At 46.3% G+C, this 24,307-nt stretch overlaps 1 protein-coding gene across 1 annotated transcript in view; it reads left to right on the top strand.

Moving 5' to 3' along the window:
- DRGX (dorsal root ganglia homeobox) overlaps positions 1-24,307 on the top strand; it is a 178,083-nt gene that overhangs the window by 108,547 nt on the left and 45,229 nt on the right. The window contains exons 5-7 of the mRNA XM_068257994.1: positions 6,083-6,252; positions 6,328-6,336; positions 9,846-9,949. Of these exons, the coding sequence (XP_068114095.1) occupies positions 6,083-6,252; positions 6,328-6,336; positions 9,846-9,949 (283 nt within the window). The remainder of the gene's footprint in view (positions 1-6,082; positions 6,253-6,327; positions 6,337-9,845; positions 9,950-24,307) is intronic.

The following is a 24,307-nucleotide window of genomic DNA, read 5'->3' as shown; positions in this document are numbered from 1 at the left end:
AACAGCATAGCTAAATTTGTAGCTTAATAATAGCTAGTGGCGCATGGCAGCAGCACATAATTCTGCAGACCCTGGTGGTGGGAACACAGACAGCAGGAGGTGAAATGTGGCAGCAGGAGGAGGAGTGACGTGTGGCAGCAGGCAATGCAACTGGCCATGGTACCTAGCGTTGGTACCACGACTGTAATAATAAACACCATACAGCAGGAGGTTCCGGACAGCAGTCGTGAAGCCCACATTGTTTCCTATACACAACTGGGACAGCACAGTTTTCAACCCAGACACCTCAGCATACTTGTTTTATTAAATGTAGCTATTAATAGCTATGGCGCATGACAGCAGCACATAAGTCTATGGACCCTAGTGGTGGGAACACAGACAGCAGGAGGTAAAATACAGCAGCAGCAGGAGGAGAAGGAGGAGTGACGTTTGGCAGCAGGCAATTAAACTGGCCATGGTCCCTAGCATTGGTACCACAGCTGTAATAAACACCATACAGCAGGAGGTTCCGGACAGCAGTCGTGAAGCCCACATTGTGTCCAACACACAACTGGGACAGCACAGTTTTCAACCCAGACACCTCAGAATATTTTTTTTAATGTAGCTATTGTAGTGGCGTAATAGCTATGGTGCATGACAGCAACGCATTAGTCTGTGAACCCTAGCGGTGGGAACACAGACAGCAGGCGGTTAAATACAGCAGCAGCAGGAGGAGGAGGAGGAGTGACGTGTGGCAGCAGGCAGTGTAACAGGCCATGGTCCCTAGCGTTGATACCACGGCTGTAATAAACACCATACAGCAGGAGGTTCCGGACAGCAGTCGTGAAGCCCACATTGTGTCCAATACACAACTGAGACAGCACATTTTTCAACCCAGACACCTCAGAATATATTTTTTTTTAAAATGTAGCTATTGTAGTGGAGTAATAGCTAGTGGCGCATGGCAGCAACGCTTAATTCAGTGGACCCTGGTGGTGGGAACACAGACAGCAGGCGGTTAATTACAGCAACAGCAGGAGGAGGAGTGACATGTGGCAGCAGGAAATGTAATGGGCCATGGTCCCTAGCGTTGGTACCACGGCTGTAATAATAAACACCAACAGCAGGTTTCCGGACAGTAGTCGTGAAGCCCACATTGTGTCCAATACACAACTGGGACAGCACAGTTTTCAACCCAGACACCTCAGAATATTTTTTTTTTTTTACACAAGAACAGAAATAATAGTTATTTTGAGGGTGTGTTAAATAGCTAGTGGCAGCCAGCAGCGCATAACGGAGTGGACCCTGGTGGTGGTGGTGGGAACACAGACAGGAGGTTTAATGCAGCAGTAGAAGGACATACATGGCAGCAGGCAGCCTAAGCCATGGCACCTAGTGGTGGTACCACAGCACCTAAAGAAAAACCAGGCCACATTTGCAGGGGACTGAAGGTTGATGATGTCAAAAAATGATTCCCACGCACCTCATGTCCTCCTGTCGCCAACAACAGGTGCGTGGAATGTGCCTTTAATCCAGGCCTGGTTAATCTTCAGGAATGTTAGTCTGTCCATTGACTCTGTGGACAGACGAGAGCGCTTCTCCGTGACCACACCACCGGCCGCACTGAAGCACCTCTCTGACAGCATGCTGGAAGGGGGGAAGACAGGACTTCCAGGGCGTACTTCGCCAGCTCACTCCACGTCTGCATGCGCTCGACCCAGTTCTCCAAGGGGTCCACAGGCTCCTTGTCGCCGGTGTCAAGCCCGCTGAAGGACCCCATGTAGTCATCCACCATCTGGGTCAGGCGCTGCCTGTGACTTTGAGAGGAGGATGCTGCTCCACGCACCTCCTCTCTTGGCTGCTCTACCATCAGGTAGAGTGCCTTTGTCAATGCCCACAGGTCTCCTGGGCGCCTGATGCTGCTGCTGCTGGCTGCAGGCACCTGCTGCTTTGCTGGCTGGACACGGACAGAGGGGGTGGCAGGCTGGGGGAAGGCTTCCTCCAATCGCCAAACTAGGATCTCCTGCAACTCCCTTGTTCGCTTCTCACGGTCTCCAGCAGGCAGGGACTGAGCCACCCTCCTCCTCAGCCGTGGGTCCAGGATCATGCTGATGCAGGCGTCCTCCCTCGCTTGCATCTGCTTAACCCTGGGGTCTGTGCGCAGGCATCCCAGCATGTGTCTTGCCACGATGAACAGGGTGGTCCATCCAGCAGAGACATCAGGGTCAGTGGCCTCATGTTTGCTGTCCTCCTCCTCTTCTGGCCTCTGAGCCTCTTCCTCCTCTCTCCACCCTCTCACCACTGCCACTGCGCTCTGCTGTTCCCCCTCAACAGCAACATCCAGCACCTCCATCTCCTCCTCCTCCAACAACTCAAATTCCTGCGCAGAAGTGGACTGCACAGGCTCCTGCTGTTCCAGCTGCTTTAGGGCCTCCTCTCCCACATCCATCAAATCACAAAGTGCCCTGTCCAGCAGACAAACAAAGGGCACCCACTGGAAGAGGGATGCCGGTTCCTCGCTCACTCGGTTGGTTCCCTGCAGGAAGTGAGCCAACTCAAAACAGACCTGCTGCATCTGCCCCCACTGCGCGTTGGAGATGAGCTGGAATTTGGTGGTGTCGGCGACAGTGGCCTCAATGATGTAGTGGTGGACAGCCCTCCTCTGCTCAACCAGCCACTCTAATATCACCAGGGTGGAATTCCAGTGAGTTGCCACATCTATCACTAGTTGGTGTCGTGGCAGGCCCTCATGCTGCTGAATGTCGGCCAGGTTTGCTGCAGCAGCAGCTGAGCGCCAGGAAACTGCGAACAATTTTCCGAGCCACTTCCAACAGATCATCCATCCCCTGGTAGGTGCGCATGAACTTCTGCACCACCAGGTTCAGGACATGGGCCAAGCAGGGGACGTGGCTCAAGTCTCCCCTGCTGATGGCAGCCAGCAGGTTTGCCGCATTGTCGGACACCACCAATCCGACTCTCAGGTCTCTGGGGGTCAGCCACATTTTCTCCTGCTCCCTCAGGTAGCGGAGCACGTTGGCTGCTGTCAGACTGTTTTTCCCCAGGCTTCTCATCTCCAGCAGCGCTTGGCAGTGGCTGGCCTTAACGCTGCTGTTGATGCGGGGTGACTTGGCGGCGGGAGCTGCTGCTTCTCCCCTGACCCCGTGTGGTGGCACCACATAGTGGACAACTGGTGCCGTTGCTGCTGCTGATGCGCCCGAGGATGGACCTGCTGCTTCCTCGCTGGAGCATTCCACCTGGCTGACCCAGTGAGCCGTGAAGAACAGGTAGCGGTCTGTCCCAAAATGGCTGCTCCAGGAGTCCATAGTGATGTGGATCCGCTCACTCAGGGTGTGATCAAGCGAGCGGTCCACGTTCGCCATAGCAAACTGGTGCAGTTCTGGGATCGCTGTGCGGGAGAAGTAGTAGCGGCTGGGGATTTGCCACTCCGGCATCCCATACTGCAGGAGCATTCTCATGTCACTCCCCTCCTGCATGAAGGAGTATGGCAGGAGCTGGGAGCACATGGCCCAGGCAAGCAACCCGTTTAGCACCCGGATGCACCTGTTGGTGGGAGGCAGAACCTTGGTCGCACCGGGAAAGGACTCGCTGAGCAGGGTCTGGCGGCGTTTGCCTGCACGCGAGGCCACTGTGGAGGGAGCAGATGAGGCCACTGAGGACTTGCTGGGGGGGGGGGGGCGGTGAATTTCTGTGCTCCAGCTGCTGATGCTGAATGAGCAGGAGGGTGGGATGCTGCTGCTGCAACTGAAGTCTGTGCAGTGGCTGTCTGGCTCTGACCACTGCCTGCGCCACTGTCCTTCATCTTCATAAAGTCACTGTAGTCCTCAAAATGTTTTGTCTCCAAGTGGGTCTGCAGGCACGAGGTACCCAACCTGTTGAGAACGCGACCTCTGCAAACGGCACGGGTCTTGTCGTCTTCACACACAGTGAAGTACCGCCAGACTGGGGATTTTAACTTGCCCTTCCTGCTTGAGGGCTGAGTAGCTTTTTTGGCTTTGGAGGGCATCTTTTTTTTTGGGAGGAGCTTTGGTGTGGGTGGTGGTGGTAGCGGCTGAAGCAGCAAGCTGTGGATCCTGCCTTCCAGGCCCTGTGCTGGACGCCTTGCTGCTGCCGCGCCTCTGTGCCGGAGACGCCTCCTCCTCCGATGACCTGCTGCCTTCACCCAACTGTGCTGGTGGTGGCACATAGGGACGGTCCCCCACCTCATCATCATCATCATCCCCAAACATCTCCTCTGAGCCCTCAACCAACTCCTCTGCCTCAACGTCCCCTGCATCAGGCCCCTCCTCCTGAAATTCCACCTGTTGTGCGCCGTTAACAACAACCTCCTTCACCTCAAACTAATCCTCCTCCTCCTTGCATTCCCCCAACATGTCCTCATCATACTGGCCAACCGTATCCATCAACTCGCTCGCGGTCCCGGGTGTAAAGAGCACGCTCAGTGAGAGCAGGCTGGCCGCTGGGGTCGACGTGACCTCAAGCGGTGGTGGAGGGCGGCTGCTGCTGCGGACTGGAGTGCTGGTGGTGGCACTGGTGTCGCTGGCGCTGGAGGTCTGGCTGGAAACGTTGGCCTGCTGCTCCGCCATCATTTCCACCACAGCCTGTGCCTAACTCTCTGCAATGGGCCGGGGACGACGACCCAAGGCAAAGATGGGCGCAATATGCTGCTGCTGCGCCTCTGCTCCCTCCTCCACAACTCTGCGGTCAGTGGCTGGCGGCGGACCAGTCACAGACCTGCGAGCAGTGGCTTTGGCAATGGCACTGCCTTAATCAAATCAAAAGTTTGAAGAGGTTTATTGGTAATTGATCAAGATCAGAATAGTGTGGGAGCCGACAACCAAATTGCAGATGTCAGACTCCTCATACTGATATAGGCAGTCCAGGAATGAAACAGTGTGAGTCCAAATTTCATGTACAAACCTGGGATACTCAATACATTCTAAAGTCCAGCATAGCAGCCTAAAAGCATGATACTTATCAGCAGATGTATGGTTGCTGGGCAGCAACCCATTAGCAAAGTCCTACTCCTATGATTTGTCAGGTCAGCGATTGTTATGATGCCAACTGGTTTTGCTGGTGAAATGCCAGCATCATCAGGGCAGATGAATCTTCTCATATAATCATAATACTTACAAGCCACAAAAATGAAAATGAACAACACACAGCTCCTAATCATGCACCCGCATCGACTTATTAAAGTAAAATTATACCTTTGTTAATAAATAAGTAATCACTCCACTTCAACTTTACACATTATTAGGATAATGTCACATATTATAATTCATTGCATAGCTTAAACTTTTGTATTCAGATACTCATCCACTCTATACAAATAATAAAAATTCTAGGAGGTTCAGAGTTTTTTATTCAGTAACTTTGGTTGTATAAGCGTGCAGCAATATTTCTTACCCTGAGCAGCACACTTCTCTTTCAGGTACAGAAAAAAACAGGAACAGAGCATAGTTGTTTGTGTGTTTGGCACTGTACAAACACATATCTATCTCATCATGTCACATGTTACCTCGTGTATCCTTAAAGTCATCTATAATTTTATTATTTAAAAAATAAAAGCCAGCAAGAAAAGACATCCATATTGGAACAAATATCCCACTACAATATACTTTCAATTACAAAATAGTCTTTATTGAATGCCCAAAAAAAAAATCTAAAAACAATTAAAAACTCAGCTGGTGGGGAGCCAGACCATCAATAAGGCAGTATAAATGCAAATTAACGTTAAAAAAAATTCCACAAGGTTCAGCATATACCGTACCGTAAATATATAAAGCAATAACAGATTCGTACAGGCACCAATCCATCAACAGAGAAACCTCTGATCAATGAGTGAGTGAAATAGATGCTCACTGCCAAGTGTATGTAGTGTTCTAACTGCAATCTGTTGTCCCACTACTCTGCCGCCCCCATGAGCTCCTTCATGCATTCCGCGGGTGACTCGATTCTCTCTACAAGCTGTTTTTGGAAACTTCTTTATGTTGATAACCACTTGAAAGTTCAGACAAGAGATAATGTTTTAATGTTATGTTTGGATTTCTTATCCTCTTCCATCTTTCTTCTTTACTGGAAGGTTTGGTTCCAAAACCGTCGAGCCAAATGGAGGAAAACAGAGAGAGGCAGCGAGCAGGATGGGTCTAAAGAAGGCGCATCTGAAATAACATCCTCTCCCAGAAACCTTAACTCACCTTCTTCAGGGGAACCTGCTAGGACCAAAAAAGAAACTTTGGAAGCACAGCAGAGGTAATCGCTTAGTACTAAAGTGTAAGTCAATAAAAGACTAGGAAGCAAGGTTTTCTATTATTTCCACCAAATAAGTTATGGAAGGCCTTTTAAAGAAATTATCTGATGCACTGTAAAATCTTTCCAGGCAAGTTCACAATCACAACCAGGGGCGGTTCTCTCATGAAGCAAGGTGGAACACTTGCATCAGGCGCAGAGATTACAGGGGCAATATGTCTGTACTGTGTGTTTACACTTACAACAGAGTAGGAGAAGAAGCGACAGGAGAGTGAGTGAGGTGACAAGGGCCTCAATTCACTAGAGGAGAGTTAGTAAGAGATAAAAGGTCGTTTTTTTATCTCATGCGGTATTTTAACACTTTGTTTGCAATTCACCACTGTGAGAGGATAGAGAGAGGAGTGTTCGGTAGCAGGCGATAATAGTGCGATAATGGAGCAATATGGATGCGAAAAACGAGCGATAAAGGTTGATAGTTATGCAGTGTTAGTGATTTGCATGCAATACTTTGCCTCTCTGGATGCTGGAAGTAAAGGATTGTGGGTAGGAGGAGGAGGTTATTACCAGCATGTGACCGCAGAGGGTTTTTCTCCCTGTTTTTTGACCCCCTCCTTCCATTACAAATCCCTTCCTCCATTCTGCATATTGAGCAATACTAAGCATTTACAATATTAAGTGGATGGGTGAAACGGAGGAGGTATTTGGATACATTTTCACACTCCCTCCTGATGAAAAATGTATCCATATTCCTCCTTCGTTTCACCCATCCACTTAATATTGTAAATGATTAATATTGCTTAATATGCTAAATAGTGTAAATGGGCTGCTCTTTGGTGGTGCCTGAAATATGTACAGTATAAGCTGTTACTGTGTGCTGCTAGTAAACTAGCTGCAGAGTGAGCTGCAGCAGCTGTGAGAAAAACCACATATCTCCAGGTACATTCTGGGGATAAATAGATGAAAAAATAATGAATGGCCACACCCCCTTTTTTCCCTGGTGAATTGTGATTTTGAGAAAAAATAATGACTAACTATCGCCTATTTATCGCACATTTATCGCATGGATTTCTCGCTGTCGATATTTCACCCTATACTTATGGAGAATTGCTATTTGGAGATATCACAAGAAGTAAATTACCTCCCATGAGATAAATAGGTTGGTAACCTCTGGTGAATTGAGGCCAAGGTCATCATAGTGGGGAAAAGCAGCTTGTTGTGCTGTGTGAGGAGTCTGACAGTGAGTGAGGAGGGGGTAGGCAGCAGAGCAGCAGTGTTTCATTTGACTTGCACAGCAGAAAAGAGGAGGTGGCACAGCTGTCCTGACTACGGAGGAATGGAGGATAGCCGACTGGCTGAGGGAGGGTGAGCGGCTTGTTTGTCACAGACTCACAGCCAACCAGCCAGTGTGCTATTGTGTTGAGCTGCACCATGTCATGTTTCAAGTTGCTGCATATGTTCCATTGCTGACTGAGAACATTAAATTAAGCAGTTTACTTGAGTAAATTGTCAGGTGCTGTGCAATCATTCCTTATCCTGAAGGGGGATTGGGGGGAACATCCTCATAAATTTGCCTCAGCAAAAAGTCTGGAACCGGCACGGCTGATAACAACCCCTTTATCTTATCTTTTGTGACTCTCTTTCAACTGGCAGAGTCCCAGTGGATTGGCGTACAGCCCACGTTTTCCCATTATTTAAGAAAGGCAAAAAATCAGATCCAGGAAATTATAGACGTGTAAGCTTAACGTCAGTTGTATGCAAACTATTTGAGGGGTTACTAAGAGATACTATACATGACTTCATAGTCGAAAATAATCTTATTACTCAGAATCAACATGGGTTTACTAAAGACAGGTCCTGTTTGACTAACATGCTCAGCTTTTATGAGGTAGTGAACGCTAATGTGGATATCGGGAATGCTGTAGATGTGATATACTTGGACTCTGCAAAGGCCTTTGACATTGTTCCACACAAAAGTCTGGTGCAAAAGTTGAGGATGCAAGGACTGGGGAAGAGTCTGTGTGCATGGATAGGGAACTGGCTAATGGACAGAAAACAAAGAGTTGTGGTTAATGGATCATACTCAAAATGGGTGACTGTTAGCAGTGGGGTCCCACAGAGGTCTGTACTGGGTCCAGTGCTCTTCAATTCATTTATTAATGACCTAGTAGATGCAGTAGTAAGCAATGTTGCTATTTTTGCAGGTGATACAAAATTGTGCAGAATCATCAACTCTCAGGAAGATAGGGACATATTGCAACAGGATCTGGATAGGATGGCTATATGGGCACATAAATGGCAGATGAAATGCAATGTTGAAAAATGTAAAGCCATGCATTTTGGTTGCACCAATGGTCTAGCACCATACAAAATAAATGGGATACAGTTGGGGACATCAAACTAGGAGAAGGACTTAGGAGTACTCATCGACAACAAGCTAAATAATCACACTCAATGCCAAGCCGCTGCAGCTAAAGCTTACAAAATTTTGGGATGCATTAAAAGGGAAATAAAAACTAGAGATGCTAGTATAATATTGCCTCTGTTTAACTCTCTAGTAAGGCCACATCTGGAATATGGAATTCAGTTCTGGGCACCACATTACAGGAAAGATATTGCAGTTTTAGAGCAGGTGCAGAGACGAGCAACAACATTGATACGATGGATGGAAGGTCTCACTTACCAAGAAAGGTTAGATAAACTGGGTTTATTTAGTCTAGAGAAAAGACGCCTTAGAGAGGATCTAATTAACATGTATAAATACATCAGAGGGCAATATAAAAGCTTGGCGGATGAGCTTTTTGTCCCTAGGCCTTCTCAAAGGACTAGAGGACATGATCTGCACATGGAGGAAAAACGTTTTAGCCATTTATTTAGGAAAGGGTTCTTTACAGTAAGAGTGATTAAAATGTGGAATGCATTGCCACATGAAGTATTTATGGCAAATTCTATACCTGCACTTAAAGGGGGCTTAGATGCTTTCCTTGCGTTGAAAGACATCCATGGCTACAATTACTAGGTAATGCCCAATAATGTTGATCCAGGAATTTTATCTGATTGCCATCTGGAGTAGGGAAGGACTTTTTTCCCATTTGGGGCTAATTGGACCATGCCTTATAAGGGTTTTTTTTGCCTTCCTCTGGATCAACAGGGATATGTGAGGGAGCAGGCTGGTGTTGTACTTTGTTCTCTGGTTGAACTCGATGGACGTATGTCTTTTTTCAACCCAAATAACTATGTAACTGTGTAACCCTGTCAAACTTCTCCTTAGCTTATTTACAGGGTTCAGGAATAAACTTGAATATGTATCACCAACCTCTATTTCCTAATGAATTGTTGCATTTTATTTGTGTATGGCATGCCTGTTTATACCTTTATGGATAAATATTGCCACCAAACTTTTTACAGGGTACACATGTTTGTGATCTGTGATATTTACAATGACATTTTGATTCTCCACTTACAGAGTAGGGTATTTGCAGCAATGGGACTATCTGAACCTTTGAAGCCCAACTGTACTTTTAGTACCACATCATTATTCTTCATACGTCATTATTCTGTTTATTGTTGTTTGCATGTAGGTGCTTAACTCATGACAGACCGGTGGCTCCAGCAACATCGTTCTTTCCTTCCTGTCTTCCCGGAGCTCTCTTAAACACTGCCAGTTATGCTCAGGCTCTTTCACATGTAGCGTCTCTCAAAGGTTAGTACATAAGCTACTTTCCATTTATTCTAACTCAAGTTTGGTATTTGGCATTAATTTACTGCTAGCTAATTTACCAAGAATGCATTGAACATTGAATGAAGAAATTACAGTTTGCTGAAGAGGCTTGGCGGGTTGTACTGGGGCTCCCAGGATACCGGAAGAAGACAAAGGGGTTGATATACTATACCCGGGTAATATTGCTGTGTGCAGGCAGCACATTCCAATATTACCATTAGGGTCCTTTTACCCTTAATTTTTTGGTATGCGTTAGTATGCGTTAGTACGTGTTGGTTTGCGTTTTTTCCATAGCAGTGCATTGTGAAAAAGCTTTGAGTTGAAACGTGTATAGCGGGAACTGTGCCATAGGAAAACATGGGCATTACTTTGAAAATCAGGTTTTTTTTCAGTTATAGCTGAGAACAACGGATTAAGTGTAAAAGGGGCCTTACTACCACCAGCAGGGGTACCACTGGTTACGCTATTAGCGCGCCCCGTGGTACATGATTAGAGCATTACTACGGCCATTGTAACATGCATTGTAACATTCATTACTATAGTAGCGGTCACATTAACTGCTCTGCAACCACCTAACACAGAGGAGTGGTCGCAGAGTGGCTCCCCCAAGACTGCCTAAGGCTGAATGGCGTCAAGAGCGGTGTGTGGGGATTTGCGAAGAACGAGCGCACCCATGTGTGCCTGTTCCCTACACATCAACAGAGCAGGGATCTGTTAGCAGCCTGTCAGCCGCAATTGGAGCTGGCAGGCTGCAATGTTTAAAAAAAGACACATAAACAGTTTTACAGTGCTACGATCTACTGCAGCGCTGTACATGGGACAGCCCTGTCACTTAGTTGTCCATCTGATTGGATCACAATCTTTTTTAAAATTTTATTTTAAAAAAATCTATTAAAATTAATGAAAAAAAAATTACAGCAGCAATCAGAGACCACCAAAAAATTCCTCCACTAGTGGCAAGAAAAGGAGGTAAAATTCATTTTGATGGTAAGTTGTAAGGCCAAGCAAAAAATTGTTAAAGCTGCACAGTGCTGAATTGTAAAAAATTGCCTGGTCACTAGGGGAGTATAAACCTGAGGTCCTCAAAAGGTTAATCAAGCACCGGGGTCATGCTAATAGCGTAACCCATGGTACACTTCTGATGGTAGTAACGGTAATATACGGTGCTTGGCAAGTGCATATTAAAGTTGTTTGTCATTATCTGACCTTTTCCTTGAGGTAAGACACCTCACTCTTTCTACGTTAACTGTTTTTAACACAGTTTTATCATCATCTTGGTGCCTCTTATCCCCCTTTGTGTCACTCACCCTCTTTCTGAGGGATAGTCTTTTTGGTTAGGGCCATCTACCCGTACAACCATCTACAGCTATTTTGTACCAAGAGAGTGACCACTTCCAGTCTGACTGGACACTTGAGTGGAGTCAGGTTTGTGTATCTCCACCCGCCTACAGTAGTTGGCTTCTCACCTGCAACCTCCCTTTGTGAGCACCCATTCTTCTCCACCATTTACTTTAATTGTTTGACATACTACACTATTGGGGCTCCAGGTGGGTGTCTGTGTTTTTTTATTTTCACTCCAGGGTGTTCTCAGATCACCCGACCTACCCATAGATTTCAGTATTATTCACAATCCTACGGGCTTACAGAGAAGAAGATGCATGTTTCCATTGAGAAATAAACTGCATTCCTTACTGTTGTGTAGGTTTTCATTTTCTGCACAGTAGCAACCAGTGTTGACAATACATCCCTAGTGGAATTCACTGCATGTGGGATATGTCTAAGGTTTCTAAGATAACTCACACCCTCAGATCATACTGCATGGTTATATTTTCAGTTTTGACAGGGCCGGTTCTAGACTTTTTGCTGCCTGAGGCAAACTTGTGAGGATGCCACCCCCCTCCCCTCAAATTTGGAATGACGCACAGCACCCAAAAATTGTAACTCTCAGTATAGGTTGGTAGGTAGCCAGTATAGTTGCCCCAGTTTAGGTAGCTAGTATAGTTGCCCCCAGTATAGGTAGTATAGTTGCCCCAGTATAAATAGCTAGTATAGTTGCCCCCCGTATAGGAAGTATGGTTGCCCCAGTATAAATAGCTAGTATAGTTGCCCCCCGTATAGGTAGTATAGTTGTTTCAGTGTAGGTAGCTAGTATAGTTGCCCCAGTATAGGCAGTATAGTTGTCCCAGTATAGGTAGCTAGTATAGTTGCCCCAGTATAGGTAGTATAGTTAACCCAGTATAGGTAGCTAGTATAGTTTCCTCCAGTATAGGTAGTACAGTTGCCCCAGTATATGTAGCTAGTATAGTTGCCCCAGTATAGGTAGTATAGTTGCCCCAGCATAGGTAGCTAGTATAGTTGCCCCCAGTATACGTAGCATAGTTGCCCCAGTATATAGTAGGTAGCTAGTATAGTTGCCTCAGTATAGGCAGTATAGTTAACCCAATATAGGTAGCTAGTATAGTTTTCCCCAGTATAGGTAGTATATTTGCCCCAGTATATGTAGCTAGTATAGTTGCCCAGTATAGGTAGTATAGTTGTCTCAGTATACGTAGCTAGTACAGTTTCCCCAGTATAGGTAGCTAGTATAGTTGCCCCAGTATAGGTAGCTAGTATAGTTGCCCCCAGTATAGGTAGTATAGTTGCCCCAGTATAGATACTAATGTTGCCCTAGTATAGGTAGCTAGTATAGTTGCCCCAGTATAGGTAGCTAGTATAGTTGCCCCAGTATACATAGTATAGTTGCCCTAGTATAGGTAGCTAGTATAGTTGCCCCAGTATAGGTAGCTAGTATATTTGCCCTCAGTACAGGTAGCTAGGACAGTTGCCCCAGTATATGTAACTAGTACAGTTGCCCCCAGTATAGGTAGTATAGTTGCCCGAGTATAGATAGTATTGTTAACCCAGTATAGGTAGCTAGTATAGTTGCCCCAGTATAGGTAGCTAGTATAGTTTCCTCCAGTATAGGTAGTATAGTTGCCCCAGTATAGGTAGCTAGTATAGTTGCACCCAGTATAGGTAGTACAGTTGTCCCAGTATATGTAGCTAGTATAGTTGCCCCAGTATAGGTAGTATAGTTGCCCCAGTATAGGTAGTATAGTTGCCCCAGTATAGGTAGCTAGTATAGTTGCCCCCAGTATAGGTAGCATAGTTGCCCCAGTGTATAGTAGGTAGCTAGTATAGTTCCCTCAGTATAGGTAGTATAGTTAAACCAGTATAGGTAGCTACTAGTATAGTTTTCCCCAGTATAAGTAGTATATTGGCCCCAGTATATGTAGCTAGTATAGTTGCCCAGTATAGGTTGTATAGTTGTCTATAGGTAGCTAGTACAGTTGCCCCAGTATAGGTAGCTAGTATAGTTGCCCCCAGTATAGGTAGTATAGTTGCCCCAGTATAGATACTATTGTTGCCCTAGTATAGGAAGCTAGTATAGTTGCCCCAGTATAGGTAGCTAGTATAGTTGCCCCAGTATAGATAGTATAGCTGCCCTAGTATAGGTAGCTAGTATAGTTGCCCCAGTATAGGTAGCTAGTATAGTTGCCCCCAGTATGGGTAGTATAGTTGCCCCAGTATAGATAGTATTGTTAACCCAGTATAGGTAGCTAGTATAGTTGCCCCAGTATAGGTAGCTAGTATAGTTGGCCTTGTACAGATAGTATTGTTGCCCTAGTATAGGTAGCTAGTATAGTTGCCCCAGTATAGGTAGCTAGTATATTTTCCCCCAGTATAGGTAGTATAGTTGCTCCAGTATACAGTAGGTAGCTAGTATAGTTGTCCCCAGTATAGGTAGTATAGTTGCCCCAGTATAAGTAGCTAGCATAGTTGGCCCCAATGTAGGTAGTAAAGTTGCCCCCAGTATAGATAGCCAGCTATAGGTAGTCAGCTATTGGTGTCCCCAGTATAGGTAGCCTGGAAGGGGGAACATCAGGCACACAGTGGTGGGGAGGGGGGTCATCTCCCCACACACACCTGGGTCTCCCCCTTCCACACTCCCCCTCCAGATGTTAGAACAGTGTCAGTGGCAGCCGGTGGGGAATGACTCACTACTTTTGCATTCAAGACGCCAGAGCGCTGCGTGCCACAGGTACTTTTCGCCTTCAATGCCAGTTACTGTACTTCCACTAATCAGGAAGTACAGTGAGCGGCATTGAAAGCGGAAAAGACCTATGGCACGCAGAGTTCCGGCATCTGGAATGCGGAAGTGGTGAGTCATTCCCCACCTGCTGCCACTGACACTGATCTAATATCTGGAGCAGGGCCGGCCCGCCCATGAGGCGGGGTGAAACTTTTGCCTCAGGCGGCACTTCTGGGGGGGCGGCACCCACCCGTTCGTGGGTGTGAGGGGCCGCCCGACAGGGCCGGCTTTAGGATGGGGCGAGAGGGGGCAGAGCCCCCTCAAATAGACTTCTTGCCCCCTCAAATCAGCCGCTCTGCCACTGCTTCCTGGTCCATGAAACGCGCAGTGGCAGAGTGTAGTGCGCAGCAGGCGCGTCGTTATGACGCCACCACTCTCTGCTCTCCCTCCTTGCACTCAGCTGTACAGTGGTGGGGTACGCAGTGCCAAGCTGCTCCGCCCCTTCTTCCCGTCACCTTCCTCGATTTGGCCCTCCCAGCTGGTTTTGAATTCAGCGCGGTCTAGCTGGGGCTGGGGAACAGAGCAGAAGTGTGCCGACAAGATCAAAGGGCTGCAGGCACCTGGCACTTCACCGCTCTGAAGACTGAGGAGCGATAAAGCGAGACTGACTGATGAGGGGGAGAACACTGAATGTTTTCACAGCTAGGAACTCAGAGGATGCAGCGGCAGCTGACCAGTAGAGCTATGAGGACTGCACGTCGGGGGAGGAGGTCTGGATTCCTGTCTATCTTGGGTTTTTTTGTGTGTGTCTGTCTCTCCCCCCCTCTCTCTCACCCTCCTTCTTTCTCTGTCTCGCTCTGTGTGTGTGTAGTAGTGTTATGTGTGCAATGTGTGTGTGTTGGGGTAGTATGGAAACAGTGTGTGTGTTGTGTGCCTCTCTCTGTGTCCTAGTGTGTGTAGTGTTTTGTGTGTGTGTGTGTGTGTGTGTGTGTGTGTGTGTTGGGGTAGTATGGAAACAGTGTGTGTGTGTTGTTTGCCTCTATCTGTGCCCATGTGTGTGCCTCTCTCTCTGTGTCCTAGTGTGTGTAGTGTTGTGTGCAGTGCAGTGTGTGTGTGTGTGTTGGGGTAGTATGGAAACAGTGTGTGTGTTGTGTGCCTCTATCTGTGCCCATGTGTGTGCCTCTCTCTCTGTGTCCGTGTGTGTGTGTGTGTGTGTGTGTGTGTGTGTGTGTGTGTGTGTGTGTGTGTGTGTTTTGGGGTAGTATGGAAACAGAGTGTGTGTGTGTGCGCTTCTTTCTGTGCCCTGTGTGTGTCTCTCTTAGTGATATAGCCCCTGCTAAAGCTTATACTCTATGCCTGTACTGACAGTAAACTAGCTGCAGTGTGAGATCTCTAAAGCCTCCATTATGTACATTGTAAGCTGTTCCTCTGTGCCTGTACTGATACTAATCTAGCTGCAGTGTGTGCTGATCTCTGCTACCTCCAGTATGTACAGCATTAGCTGTTACTGTGTGCCTGTACTGATGGTAAACTAGCTGCAGTGTGTACTGATCTCTGCTACCTCCAGTATGTACAGCATTAGCGGTTACTGTGTGTCTGTACTGATGGTAAACTAGCTGCAGTGTGTACTGATCTCTGCTACCTCCAGTATGCACAGCATTAGCTGTTACTCTGTGCCTGTGCTGATAGTAAACTAGCTGCAGCATGTTTTGATCTCTGCTACCTCCAGTATGTACTATATAAGTTGTTATTCTGTGCCTTCTGATTGTAAATCAGCTGTATTGTATGTAGAGTATTAGCTGTAAAGCCTGGTACACACATACATTTTGATTGGCCAATTTTACTCTTCTAGGTATTATGACAGCTCAGCTCTGTTCATAGTATTTAAAGTCTGTTGGCCCTCATACTAGATGGGGGTGGTAAAATTGGTCAGTGATTGGCCAATCAAAAAAAATTGAACGTGTGTATGCATTTTTACTCTATGCCTATACTAATAGTAAATAATCTAATTAAAGGATAGGAGGCTCCACCCAACATTTTTCTGGGCAGGCCCTTTATCTTTAGGTTACAACGCTGCTAAGTTCATGTATATTTGGCCCCACCCATGACCACGCCAGTGGTCTGCTGCATGACCACACCCATTTTTCGGAGCTACGCGCGGCGCAGGTTTTTTTTTTTATGCCCCCTGCAAATTTCTGTCTGCCCCCTCATATGTGCCTGTCTAGAACCGGCCCTGCCGCCCGAGCTGAAGGGGATAGTGGGCAGGAAGGGGGTATTGGGCCTAGCGGTGGGGAGGGGGGTCGGACCCCCCCCTCCCTCGCCTGGGTCCCCCGTCCTCCGCTTCCCTCCAGCTTTAAAAAGTTGCGTTGCTGGCTGCAGCTGTAAGAGGCAACGGGCGGGGATCACTCACCTCTTCCTCGGTCCAACGTGCGCTCCACTGACGTCACTTCCTGCGGCGTAGCGTCAGTGGAGCGCAGGCTGGGCTGGAACGAGGAAGAGGTGAGTGATCCCCGCCCGTTGCCTCTTACAGCTGCAGCCAGCCACGCAACTTTTTAAAGCTGGAGGGGAGCAGAGGACGGGGGACCCAGGCGAGGGAGGGGGGTCCAACCCCCCTCCCCGCCGCTAGGCCCAATACCCCTTTCCTGCCCGCTATCCCCTACAGCTCCGGGGGCCCCTCACACGCACGGCTTGGGGGGGGGGGGAAGGGAGGGGGGGTGATTTGCTTAAAGCTTGCCTCAGGCGGCAAAAAGCATAGGGCCGGGCCTGATCTGGAGGGGGGAGCGCAGAAGGGGAGGACCCAGATGAGGGGGGGGGGGGTTCTGGCCTCCCTCTCCACCGCTGTGTGCCCGCTGCTCCTACTTCCTGCGCTGCTCCCCCCTCCCGCTCATGGCAGAGCCCCCTTCAGTGCGAGGCCTGGGGCAATCAAGATGCTGCCCTGACGCATGACGTCTCCTGAGGAAGTGCCATCACCTGGTGCCATGGGCGGTCCAGACCAAAAAAAAATACTGTTTTTAAAGGAAAACCTAGAAAAACCATTTAATCTGTATTGGTCAATGAAGTGAATGTTGGAGAATGTTGGACCTCTCTCCCCAAATAAAAACTCCAAACATTTTTCCATAGAAATCTCAGTATGGATATAGATGATGAGTCACTATTTTGTGATGGGACACATAGGGACGACTTTGGAGGCCGCTAGCAGGGAATGATGTTGGATTTCCAGTAGGAAGATTAAGATAGTTGCTGTCAGAGATTAAAGGTGTGTGTTGTTGACTAGGAACACAATGATGCTGTTAAGCTTTGGATAAGCATAGTGGTTTTATAATAAATTAATTTACACTATGAACACTTGCTTACTGTATTGGAGTTTTGAATGATTATAAGGAAGTTTTCTAATTGTAATTTTGCTTACTTAAAACAGAAATTATTTGCGATAATTAGAGACTAGACTGTGAGCCCTCTGAGGGACAGTTAGTGACAAGACAATATACTCTGTACAGCGCTGCGTAATATGTCGGCGCTATATTAATACTTAAATAAATAATAAATAAATAATTCAATCTTGTCTGCTGCAGCCAGTAACAGTGATTTTTCTAAAAGCAAACCTGTGGGGAAAATAATTTACATACTTACCTCAGTGGATTGCAGCCCCTGGATGATCCAGAGGCTTCTCTGATCTTCCTACACCCCACCACTGCTCTCCAGGAACCCCTTTTTGCATCCATGTACGAACATGGCCGTACAGCGCAGGCTCCTCTATGGCAACCTACCCAACACTAGGCATTCTTGTGGCCACACATTTGAAGAAGTGCCTCTCCTGTTAGTCACAACATCTATACATATATGACCGTGGCTATATGGGGAAGGAGGCTCTCCACGCAACATGACTTTCTCCTACTCACACGCCTTTGTCATGTGCATATATGCAGCTTTGCGTCTCTTGCAATAGTACACGCTGACTGGGCCTATTGCTAACAGCAATTCATGCCCTCAGTATATTTTGCAAAATGGCTCACAAAAAACAAACGCACACTTTAGAGATAACTAACTAATACAAATCCAACTACCGCCTTTCCCCTAAAATAAGACATCCTCCGAAAGTAAGCCCTATCTTATATTTCAAGCACCCTTGAAATATAAGACACATAGGTAGCTGGGTGCACTGTGAACAACAGGTAGGTATATGCAGTGGTGGGTATTACAAATGTACAGCTTTCACACACACACAGGTACCGAACAGGTACAGTGACACTGCGTTCGCTCACGTAGATTGGTGGGTGCACTGTGAACAACAGGTAGGTATATGCAGTGATGGGTATTACAAATTTACAGCTGTCACACACACAGGTAGTCACTGAATGTGCTGGGCCTGGCAGTGGCACAGTAGGAATTACCAAGGGGCCAAGGTCCAGCAGCTCAGATTGACTGACAGGGCTGTATATGCAACACAAGTGCCTGTGGGACACACACACAAGAACATTAGCTCTCAAAAGAGCTGTTGAGGATGAGGAGTGCTTTTTAGTAATAAGGATCAGCAAGAAAGAGCAACCTAACAAGCCTAACTAAGCTTTCCCTAATGTCTCTGCGGCACCTCTCCCTTCTCTAATTACTGCAGCCACACGAGTGAGTGAAATGGGTGACGCTGCCTGCTTTTTACAAGGGGGGTGGGGCTCCAGAAGGGAGTGTAGCCTGATTGGCTACCCTGTGCCTGCTGACTGTGATGTAGGGGGTCAAAGTTGACCCTAATGATGTAATATAGGGGGGGGGGGGCGGGTCAAACGCGAACCACCGAAGTTTGCACGAATAAGTTTGTTTGCGAACCGTTCGGCCATCTCTACTGGCTACCCATATTGGGAGCAGCTATATCAGGCTGCCTATAATAGGCGAAACTATATCAGGCTACCTATACTCGGGGCACCTATATATGGCTACCTATACTGGGGGCAACTATACCAGGCTACCTATAGTGGAATCATGTTTTTTTAATATCCTGCCTCGCCTGCCTTTCCAATTTCTATTTTAAGTGGGAGGATGGGGGCATCAAAAGTTTTGCAGGAGTGCCCAGTGATTTTTAGTTACGCCCCTGCATGTTATTTTAACTCGCTGCATGCAGGCTTCGTATTAAAGTCTATGTCCAGTCTCCATTGCAGTTCAATGTCATTATAATGCATCTATTATGCAACTGACCACTTGGAACCTAGTCTGAATGCTTTGCACTAAGCATTGATATCTCCTCTTGTCTTCCATAAGGAGGTGTAATGTTCAGCGTTACTATAATTTTCAAATGAGAACAGCAATAGAATCTGCAAAGGAACATATTTACATATTTGCAGCTATGATGGCTAATGGACAGAAAACAAAGAGTTGTGGTCAATGGATCGTACTCAAAATGGGAGACTGTTAGCAGTGGGGTACCACAGGGGTCTGTTCTGGGTCCAGTGCTCTTCAATGTATTTATTAATGACCTAGTAGATACAGTAGTGAGCAATGTTGCTATTTTTGCAGATGATACAAAATTGTGCAGAATCATCAACTCTCAGGAAGATAGTGTCATATTGCAACAGGATCTGGATAGGATGGCTATATGGGCACATACATGGCAGATGAAATTCAATGTTGAAAAATGTAAAGTCATGCATTTTGGTCATACCAATGGTCTAGCACCATACAAAATAAATGGGATACAGTTGTGGACATCAAACTTGGAGAAGGACTTAGGAGTACTCATCGACAACAAGTTAAATAATCGTACTAAATGCCAAGCCGCTGCAGCTAAAGCTAACAAAATTTTGTGATGCATTAAAAGGGTGTGATAGAACGCGGAAAAGCCGCCGCATGTACTGGCGGCAAGGCGGCTGATTCCGCATCCAGCGCGGCGGTTTGTCCGCAGCAGCGTGCGTCTGGTGTGGCTGGGTCTGTTAGTTCACACAGGTTGAGAAATACGCGCGCGCGCTAAGAGGCAGAACCTTTATGACAAACGAGGATGGATCAGCTGACCAGGTTGGTCAGCTGACCTCAAAGCAAGTGACTATTGGTTGATCGCTGATGGGTGGCGCCGGTGAGCGCTGCTCTATATATAGTCACTGCTGGTCAGTCTCAGGTTGTCTGCCGTTGCGAACACTTACGTGGAAGCACTCAGACCTTAGTCAGATCCTACAGTGTGTTAGAACCAGGAGGACCTGGGAATTCACACTGAGCCAAATTACTTCTGTGTATTTTTGTATTATACTTCAGACTAGTTCCAGGGTGTCGAGACCATGGACCTCACACCCAAGATTAGGGACTCTGTGTTATCATTGTGTTATACTTCAGACTAGTTCCAGGGTGTCGAGACCACGGACCTCACACCCAAGATTAGGAACTCTGTGTTATCATTCTGTTATACTTCAGGCTAGTTCCAGGGTGTCGAGACCACAGACCTCACACCCAAGATTAGGGACTCAGTGTTATCATTGTGTTATACTCCAGACTAGTTCCAGGGTGTCGAGACCACGGACCTCACACCCAAGACTAGGGATACTCTGTACCATCGTATTATACTCCAGTACTCCAGACTAAATCCAGGGTGTAGAGACCACGGACCTCACACCCAAGACTAGGCATTGTTTTGATATCTGTTATGACCTATAGCATCCCTGACTATCCTTCTGCTTTCTGATTCGGTACCTACGTATATCTGATTACCTGTTGCCAAACCCTGCCTGCCTTTGGATACCGAATCAGCATTCTGTCTCTGTACCTTGTCTGTCTGTGTGTTGCCGACCTGGCTTGCCCGACCTTGAGAGCTATCTCTCTCCTTAAGAGATAGTCTCCAGACCTGCTAGTGACATCCACCTTTCAGGTGTCACTCACTCACAGGTCCTTCCTACTTTCAGCCTGGGACTCCACCCCTTTGGAGGCCTCAAGCTGCTGGAAGGTTTTTGCACCTTCCAAAAGGCGGTATCGCCCATACTGCCAAAGACCACCTGCTCCTCGGGTGGTCTTACTCAAAGTCATTACTGTTGCACCAAACACTCACACTATAAAGGTGTCCAGAGGTTAGTTATACTTGGATTATCGGTGATTCTGCAGATCATCAATAATCAGGTATAATCTGTATTCTTGGCGATACTGCAGATCACCAATAATCAGATTCTCTATGTGTGCTGACACCGATCGTTACAAAGGGAAATAAAAACTTGAGATGCTAGCATAATATTGCCCCTGTTTAACTCTCTAGTAAGGCCACATCTGGAATATGGAATTCAGTTCTGGGCACCACATTACAAAAAAGATATTGCAGTTTTAGAGCAGGTGCAGAGACGAGCAACAAAATTGATACGTGGGATGGAAGGTTTCACTTACCAAAAAAGGTTAGATAAACTGGGTTTATTTAGTCTAGAGAGAAGACGCCTTAGAGGGGATCTAATTAACATGTATAAATACGTCAGAGGGCAATATAATAGCTTGGCAGATGAGCTTTTTGTCCCTAGGCCTTCTCAAAGGACTAGAGGACATGATCTGCACATAGAGGAAAACGTTTTAGCCATTTATTTAGGAAACGGTTCTTTACAGTAAGAGTGATTAAGATGTGGAATGCATTGCCACAGAAAGTCGTTATGGCAAACTCTATACCTGCATTTAAAGGGGGCTTAGATGCTTTCCTTGCGTTGAAAGACATCCATGGCTACAATTACTAGGTAATGCCTAATGATGTTGATCCAGGGATTTTATCTGATTGCCATCTGGAGTCGGGAAGGACTTTTTTCCCTTTTGGGGCTAATTGGACCATGCCTTGTAAGTGTTTTTTCTTCGCCTCCTCTGTATCAACAGGGATATGTGAGGGAGCAGGCTGGTGTTGTACTTTATACTGGTTGAACTTGATGGACGTATGTCTTTTTTCAACCAAAATAACTATGTAACTATATATATATATATATATATATATATATATATATATATATATATATATATATATATATATATAAATATATATATATATATATATATATATATATATATATATACACATACATACATTCATATATACACTCAGCAGCAGCATATAAATAATACAAATCATCGTTTAGCAAACCAATTATTAACTGTTCAGCATCTACACATGCACATATAATGCTACCAAGTGCTCAGCTCTTTATCAGGTGGGCCAAGAAAAAGAAAAAAAAAATCTTCTATGGCTTTAGCATTAGAGAAGACATCTATCACATGAAGCATTGCGCTCTGTGGTTTTCTGTCCTCGACATTATCTTGGTGTGCATTCATGGCGAATACAGCATAATCCTCTGACTGTGCGGTCTGATGGAGGAGATTTCCTGTCACTGCAATTACTTACTGCTAAAAAGCATTAGGCCTGTGGATATATCCAATCCAGTCGCATCCTTTAATGGCCAGCAACATACCTAGGCTATTCATTAATAGAGGCCACTTATTAATTGGGAGCAACAGGATCAGTCTTTGCGCCAGCCTTTTTCAAAACTCCAACTGGTTGTTCAGAGATAAATGAAACACAATAAAGCCCAAGGTATAGTTTTCTTCAGATGTATACATACTTATGTCTTACTATGCTACCCCAGCCCACATCATATTTATACATAATGTATCCCTTGAAATCATTATCCATAATTCTTAGACATAATCCTAAAAAGTCAATATTACATTAAAGCATAAATGTTTTTTACACTACTCCCTATTGGTTTAAAAATGGCCATAACTGAAATTACAATGCCTCCCTAACAGTGTCATGGCTCACTTCACAGGTTAAATATATGGGCGGTGCTACACTGGGGCACACTGGGGCACTGCCCTCCCCCACTGGAATCACTGTGCTGCCCCCCCCCCCCCCCCCCCCGCTCAGTAACATACAGTTAACTGTTTCCAGGCACCAGTAGTGTACAGGTGAACAGGAAAGAGTCTGTAAAATTCTCCATGTCATCCTAAGTGTTAAGTGTAGGTGTTAACCACTTGAGGACTGCAGTGCTAAACCCCCCTAGTGACCAGGCCATTTTTAGCAAAATTGGCCACTGCAGCTTTAAGGCCAAGCTGCAGGGCCGCACAACACAGCACACAAGTGATTCCCCCCCCCTTTTCTCCCCACCAACAGAGCTCTCTGTTGGTGGGGTCTGATCGCTCCCCCATGTTTATTTTTTTTACAATAAATATTATTGTTTGGGTTTTTTTGTAAAAAAAAAACCCCTGTTTTGTTTAAATTTCTTCCCTCCCTCCCTCCCCCCTTCCCACAGCCAGCCAATTATGGCGATCGGCTGTCATAGGCTTCTGCCTATGAGAGCCGATCGCTATCTTGTCCCCCAGGGGGACAGCCGTGTCACACGGCTGTCCCCAGTGCTGCGCTGCTGCTGATCGCAGCGCTGCACCTTGTAAATAGATGGCGATCACACCGTCTAACAGTCTCCCGAGCGGCGACTGAAGGCGGGGTGGAGCTCCACCCCCCAAGCAGGAGATGCGCGCGATCTCCTGCAAAACAGAGCCCCAGGACTTTACGCCAATTGCCGTTAGGCGGTCCTGGGGCTGCCGCCGCGGCCACGCCCATTGGCGTGATGCGGTCGGCAGAAGGTTAAGTAAACCAAGTGTCTTATCGGTTTGTCAAAAAAAAAACCAAACCTCTCTACCTCCTTCTGATTGTATGTTCTAACACTCTTACATGGTCAGTCAACTGGAATAGAATCAGAAGAAGGCTTAGAAGCTGAAAGATTACTGATTTTCTTTTAAATTAGCCAATAAGCTAGAGCTTGTATTGTACAGACAGGAAGTTTAGAATCAGCATAATAATCATGATTCAAAACTTCCTGTCTGTAAAATACAAGCTCTAGTCTTGAGCACACTAAGATGAGGAATTACCCACACCGTGTTTCTCTCCCTCCTGCCAAACTAGGCAAGTACATCTTTTAATAACAGATCCATCATTTGTACGATTTGCTCTGCTCAAAAGCCGATAAGTTCTGTTTGCGAAGTTTACATTTGGTTCCTATCATAACTAGTCTTTTTTTATTAACTAAGTTAGCTAAAAAATATCTAAATCTCACCATACAAACACCAATTTTGATCACCCAAATGGGTCCCACCAGCCAGCCGTCATGTCCCCTCCTTGCGCCTCCCAAAAATTTGAAGCTGGAGCCACCACTGGTTAAATGAAAGATAAAATGTGCACAAACATGAAAAATAAATTGCTGGGGTGCATTTATTACTATATAAAAAGTATGAAGTTCCCTGTCTACTACCAAATATTGGTGCAGCAAAAAAAATGCAAAATATTA

Source organism: Hyperolius riggenbachi, chromosome 10, assembly GCF_040937935.1.
Source record: "Hyperolius riggenbachi isolate aHypRig1 chromosome 10, aHypRig1.pri, whole genome shotgun sequence".
Lineage (NCBI taxonomy): Eukaryota > Metazoa > Chordata > Amphibia > Anura > Hyperoliidae > Hyperolius > Hyperolius riggenbachi.
The sequence above is the reverse complement of the archived record's forward strand: the minus strand, read 5'-3'. Positions and strand labels throughout refer to the sequence as shown.